This window comes from Genypterus blacodes, unplaced genomic scaffold (genome assembly GCF_046128005.1).
Source record: "Genypterus blacodes isolate CSIRO-AG114 ecotype Tasmania unplaced genomic scaffold, CSIRO-AGI_Gbla_v1 ptg000195l_1, whole genome shotgun sequence".
Taxonomy (NCBI): Eukaryota; Metazoa; Chordata; class Actinopteri; order Ophidiiformes; family Ophidiidae; genus Genypterus; species Genypterus blacodes.
In genome coordinates this window covers 749,608-755,635 of record NW_027466995.1, presented here as the reverse complement: position 1 = coordinate 755,635, position 6,028 = coordinate 749,608, and the positions used below count along the sequence as shown (strand labels likewise).

The 6,028-nt window shown below is 43.0% G+C and overlaps 1 protein-coding gene across 1 annotated transcript; it reads right to left on the bottom strand.

Annotated features, from left to right (window-relative positions):
- Positions 1 to 2,260: 2,260 nt before the first annotated feature.
- Positions 2,261 to 5,387, bottom strand: cyp1b1 (cytochrome P450, family 1, subfamily B, polypeptide 1). The gene is made up of 3 exons (XM_076169240.1): positions 4,997 to 5,387; positions 3,871 to 4,887; positions 2,261 to 3,458 (listed from the first exon to the last, which is right to left on the bottom strand). The coding sequence occupies exons 1-3, from the start codon at positions 5,017 to 5,019 to the stop codon at positions 2,852 to 2,854; spliced, it is 1,647 nt and encodes a 548-aa protein (XP_076025355.1). The 5' UTR covers positions 5,020 to 5,387; the 3' UTR covers positions 2,261 to 2,851.
- Between the last annotated feature and the right edge of the window lie 641 nt (positions 5,388 to 6,028).

Below are 6,028 nucleotides of genomic sequence, written 5' to 3'. Positions count from 1 at the left end.
GGGCATATTTACTTTTCATGTAGATATTTCATCTTCGTCCAATGCTGAATGCCGCCTTAAATCAAGAGAGATTCAGGCTAATCTTTCTAATGCAGTCTTGACAGGTCTAAGCTGTGATGACATAGGACTTGGTCTCACAAGCCACCAAAAGTCTCACCGCTTCTTCATGCAATATTTTGTCGTTTTTCTGCTGCCGCCACCGCAGGTATGCAGAGCAAGGATTTCATGAAAATATATGTGAAGTGTGAGATTTGTGTGTGTGTGTGTGTCGTGCCATTGATATTTGTTTGCTTTAATTTGCTGGAATCGGCATAATGCAACGAAGGAAATAAAACAAATGAAGCAGCAGAGCTGATGTCTGGAGTTGTAACACAACTTATTATGCTATATTGAAATAGGTGTATCAATCATAATACTTTGAGTCTTGTACTTGAGCGTGTTCTTGTCTAATGAGTTCTGATTTCTTCGTTCTAGCGTTCTGCTTTGGGGGAAGGAGAAGCAGAGAAGGAGGGAGTCATATCAGTAATCATCATGCTGTAGTTTTATCTGGATTTGTCACGTACTCCTGGGCTGTCTGGCTGGCTGCGAGCCTCTGGCTGATCAAGTACAGGATGTTCTGGCAGGGTGAGATAAAAATGCTGTGCAGAGAAAAAGGATCTCCCAAACACTTCCCTTTTGTTCCCACCTGACCCGGTGTCCGGTTCGTTTACATTTGGATTTTAAATTATGTTAGTTTAATGTTTCAGGAAAAAAAACCTTGGTTGTCACTCATGTTTGCCCATTTTCTTAAGGTGCCTGTTGTTTGTATATGTTTAGGATTTTTGGCATTTTATTGCTTTCAAATTGACAAAATGAGAGAGGACCAGGCATGCAGTGTAAGAACAGATACTGAAGTGACTAGCCCCCCCAAAAAAACTTAAATGAAAAACAAATGAATAATTTCAATCTCAGATTATTTAATGTTGCAAAATCACACAGAATTTATTTCAATCCTATGTGAGCAGATCGAGCAGAAAAATACATGTTAACTCTGGATCAGGATGGACTCAACATGATTACTTACTAGTTTTCTGATTTGTGAAGTGAAAAGTGTACAATGAGTCCTTAATGTTACAGTGGTTCTCAAACATCTACCACTCACTGGTGGTTTATCAAGCTCCACCAGACGACTTCACTCAATTTCACTCAAGAAAATATAGAAATATATGAGAAATTCTGTTAATGCGACATGTTACAAATACAACAGGTTGCATTAAACATTACTTAATCATGAAGCCAATAAATACCCAAATCCAAGACTTTACAGATCCAAAGTTGACCCAGGAGACTCAATCCTAGTTAAAACCCACATCATTATTTCTTTTCTTAGTTAAAATAAATCATTTGTTTGAGGAAAACCATTGAAAAAGAAACAAAAACAGGAGATAAATGACTCAATAACACTGATCTAATGTTAGTATTTTCATATTGTTTCATGCATTGTACAGCAGTTTACAGACAAAAGCAATACTTGCAGCAGGTCAAAATTACTGGTTGGGGTGCCCATGCACTCCTGAGTTAATATGCTTACATACTTTGTTTATCAAAACCTATTCATTAGGACTTGGCTACTACTTTGTACTGTACATTTGCCTTTAAAGACTAAAGCGTCCTCCAAGCTTATTTGTCTGTATAAAGTAACTGCATCAGTCAGGATAAGGACATTTAAACATGAAACAACATGCAACATGAAAATCTTGTAATTCCAGTTTTTTCATGTTTACATGTGCCTGAATAAGATGAGATCATTTGTGCTTTGGAAATGCAAAAATGGGACATGGAAACTATGACAACACTGTGATGTCACGAGTGAGTATGGGGGGTTCCCACTTTTGGTAAGAAATTGTGCTCACACTAATAGACTAAAAGAGTGAAAACTGTAACGGCAGCTTCTGTATGTAACCAATGGCAACCACAGTGTTACAGGTATTGAGCTGGTCTTAATTGTTTTAGAATGATATTACACTTCAGATGAGACAAGATCAGAATAAATTGTTTGTTCATGTGACTGGAGTGTCAGATTGTGTTTGAGGTGTGTGTGTGTGTGACGACAATGCAAGAGATGGCAGATTTGATTTCTTGTGAACAGTTGTCTACATGTGTGTATGAAGATCTATTTATGTGTTTCTGCCTGGCACCATGAGGGTTGACTGATAAGATATCATCCTTGCATTGAAAGCTCCAACTTAATGTTACAGTTGTTTATTTTTTCACAGAGGCCCCTTTAAACTCAGCACACTGCTGATGTTGCCAACAATCTGGAAGGGTTTTTATCCCAGTCCTTTTCTTCCCGTTCCAGAAAAGCCTTCCCAGCTGATACAACGTCACCATATCAGGCTAAACAGGTTTCACCTGAAGCCTTTTTGATGTCTGGGAGGAGATGAAAGTCTTGAGGGGCAATCAGGTGAGCAGGGTGGGTGCTGAACGAGTTCAAAGCCACAGTCATGGCTAGCAGCCAGAAAGTACATAATCACGGCACATTCTTCTAATGTGTTTGTTATTAAAATCACTGAGCTCAAATGAATGCAGGGGATGTATAAGAGCACCTAAGGAACTGTGTTACATTCACAAATATATAGCAGCCTCACTTCCTTGTGTGTCAGGCTTAAAACTTATCATTCAACCCTGGCTCAATATGTGAAACTGCCAGTATCTATCTATAATTTTCAAACGTTTCAAGGGCAAGAGTTTAACCTGAGTTTTCAGCTTATATTCTTCTGACGGCCCACATGCATGAGCCACAGTTCACAAGTCTGTTTCCTGTTCTGTCCTTCAGCCTTCATTTTCACTCATTCTAGTCATAATTTAGTCTTTAGTTTGTTGTAGGTTCACCTTCTGGGGTGTTGTCAGTGTGAGTCTGTCTTTTCATTGCATCCAGCAGCTTCATATCACCTCGCAGGGACACTGCTATGGAGAAGGGATACGGCTTCAGAGTCAGACCGTAATTGTATTGAGTCACAGGTGGCCTGGACGGGTCTGAGGTAATGTGGCACTGGTGAGCGATCAAAGCCGTAAACAAGAACAGCATCATCTTTGAGAGCTCCTCGCCGATGCACCGCCTCTTCCCCATGGAGAAGATGAGCACGCTGCTGATCAGGTCCTTGTTCAGGACTCCCTGCTCATCCAGGAAGCGCTCCGGGTCAAACTTCTCCGGTTGCGACCACATTTCGGGGTCATGGTTGATGGACCACTGGTTTACAAAGACGACCGTGCCTTTTGAGATGTGGTAGCCCATGATGGAGGTGTCGGTGGTGATGGAGTGGGGGATGGTGAGCGGCACGAAGCTGGTGAAGCGCATCACCTCGTAGATGAAGGCCATGACGTAAGGCAGCTGTTGTTGGTCCTCGATGGAGGGGAGCCTGCTGCGGTCCACCACCCTGTCCACCTCTTGCTGGAGACGCAGCTGCATCTCTGGATACCTGCAGTACATTCAGGTCAGGTCAGACATTTTAGGCAACCACATACATGATCAACTCTTGTAGTTAACTTATTTGATGAAAAAAGTAAAGTCACTACATAAGAATACAACAAACTATCAGCATTGCAACTTGACACCTTGTGCGAACCAGGAATCAAGATTTGTGGGAAATCTGCCAAAAAACTCAGTGTTTATTCTGTAAAATGCTGACTGAGCGTTTCAGAAAGCTTTGATGGGTATGCAGGTTGAGCTCTTTATGTTCTGCTGCCAGTTTCTGTCTGTGCTGACTCCCCATAGGCTGTTACATAACACCAAGCCCTGTGACTTATTCACATGTTTTACTTTGCCACTGTGATTTATAGTCTGTTGTGCTTTTTTTTTTTTAAAGATCAGTAATCAGAAAAGTGCTTTACCTCACGAGTATGAGGGTGATCCACTGAAGAGCGGTTGACAGTGTGTCTTGACTTGCTCCAAATATGTCCCCAAGAGTGGGAGGCACATAGTCTTTTCCATTAGGCATCCCCAGAGTCGTCCCTCTGAGCTGGTCCATCGCCACTATGAAAGCGTCCGTCATGTCCCTGATGGTGCTCGACTGGATGGTTTTTCTGTGTTCCATCACTTTATCTCTGATGAACGTGCTGAACTCCAGGTTGAGCACTTTAAAGTTGTCAAATATAGTTTTGATGGGATTTGGGAAGTACTGGAGCCAGGGCATCACATCAACTATGCTCCCAGCGCCCACTGTTTGGGTGAACTGGTCGTTTCTCCCCACCACCTGCCGAAACTCCTCATCATCATAGGAGTACCTCTTCCCAAAAAGCACAGCGCTCATGATGTTGGCTGTGGACACCACCAGATCTGACATCGGCTCAAAATATTGCATCTCCTTGGTTTTCTCTAAAAACAGCTGTAGCAGCTCTCTGAACTCGCACAACACGTGGTTCTCAAAGGTCTTTTTGGTCTTCGGGTTGCCGGTGGAGAACATCCGGACAGTGGAGAGCGCGACTTTGCGGTGCGCCTTCCACCAGTCGCTGACGTTCCCAAAAGCGATGCTGTCCCCGCCGGAGATGTACTGGAATGAGGTGAAGTCCGGTCTGCCTGCAAAGTCGTGTCCCTGTTTGACCAGCGCCTGTCTGATGGAGTCTCCGTTCAGCACCACCACGGTGCGGCTGCCTAGTTTGATCTGGAACACGTTCCCATATTTCTTCGCCAGGCGCATGAAGTAGCGGTGAGGTGCGTTGCCGAGCTGCGCGGCGTTACCGATGACCGGCCAGGCGAAAGGACCGGGCGGGCTGTGGCGCTTGAGCCCGTGCCGGTGCCGCAGCCACCGCCACAGCTGCAGGGAGAGCAGCACGGCCACGGATGCCAGCAACAGAGCTCTGGGAGAGGCATGGGAAAACCGCTCCTCTGCGAGATCCATCACGGGGAACCTGCAGCCAACATCACACTTCAGTTTTGTGTTCTATATAACATAAAGCATCGACAATATCAGACTATAAAACATGTGAAAGTGTGTTAATTTAGGGGCTGATGAACTACCTGAGTCTTCTTGATTCATTCATCCACAAAATATCCGAATGTTTAATTCCTTGCTTCAGTCTTTATCCATGACTAACACTATACAGACTACATTTTGAGCTATTCATGTAAAGTTACTGAATAAACTCTACAGATCCAGCAGCATCCGAACCAGCCGGGGTGTAATAACAGATCAGTCAGTGCAGTGGTCAGTCGCCTGCTGTGCCTCCTCTGTGCTCAGCGCGTCCATGCTGTGGCGCCTCGCAGCTCCGACTGAGTCCATTTATCCCCAAACAGCGCAGCAGCATCACGGCCCGTCTGCGTCTGTGCCCGCTGGGTTACAGTGGGCAGGTTTGTTTCAAAGGGTGTCACCCCCACCGCATCCACACACCCCCTGTCTATGTCTCTCTCTCAGTCTCTCTCTCTCAGTCTCTCAGTGTCTCTTTCAGTATCTCTCTCTCTCTCTCTCTCTCTCTCTCTCTCTCTCTCTCTCTCTCTCTCTCTCTCTCTCTCCCTCCTCACTAGCTGTGTACAACTTAAATGAGTTGCGCAACACTCGCTATAGAATTATATTAACAAAAAAGCAAGAGCCATTACTTTTTAATATAAAGACAATTACATTAATAGAAACAATTAAACAACAATAATATTTACGAATTCCCTGTATACTGTTGCTGCTGTAATGCTATTATTATTTGTATTTTTTTATATAAATAAATATTATTATTATTATTATTATTATTATTGGTGGTGGCTTGATTGGTATTATTAATGTTAATGTCTTAATTTTTTATATAAGTACAATATCAATCTGTATATAGATGTGATATGCCCTTTAATCCAGACATTTAGGGTCCTATATTCCAACGCTCCGCTCATTTTTCCTCCTTTATAAAATTCTGTTACTTTGAATTTATTTTTCTTCACTCGGGCTGCTGCTAAATGATGTATCCCTGAAGTTTGAGGTTTGATTTAAATTCATCTGTCCAATACCATAGAGCACAGTGACATTATCTTATATCTGTGTGACATTTATTATGCTTATTCATACTA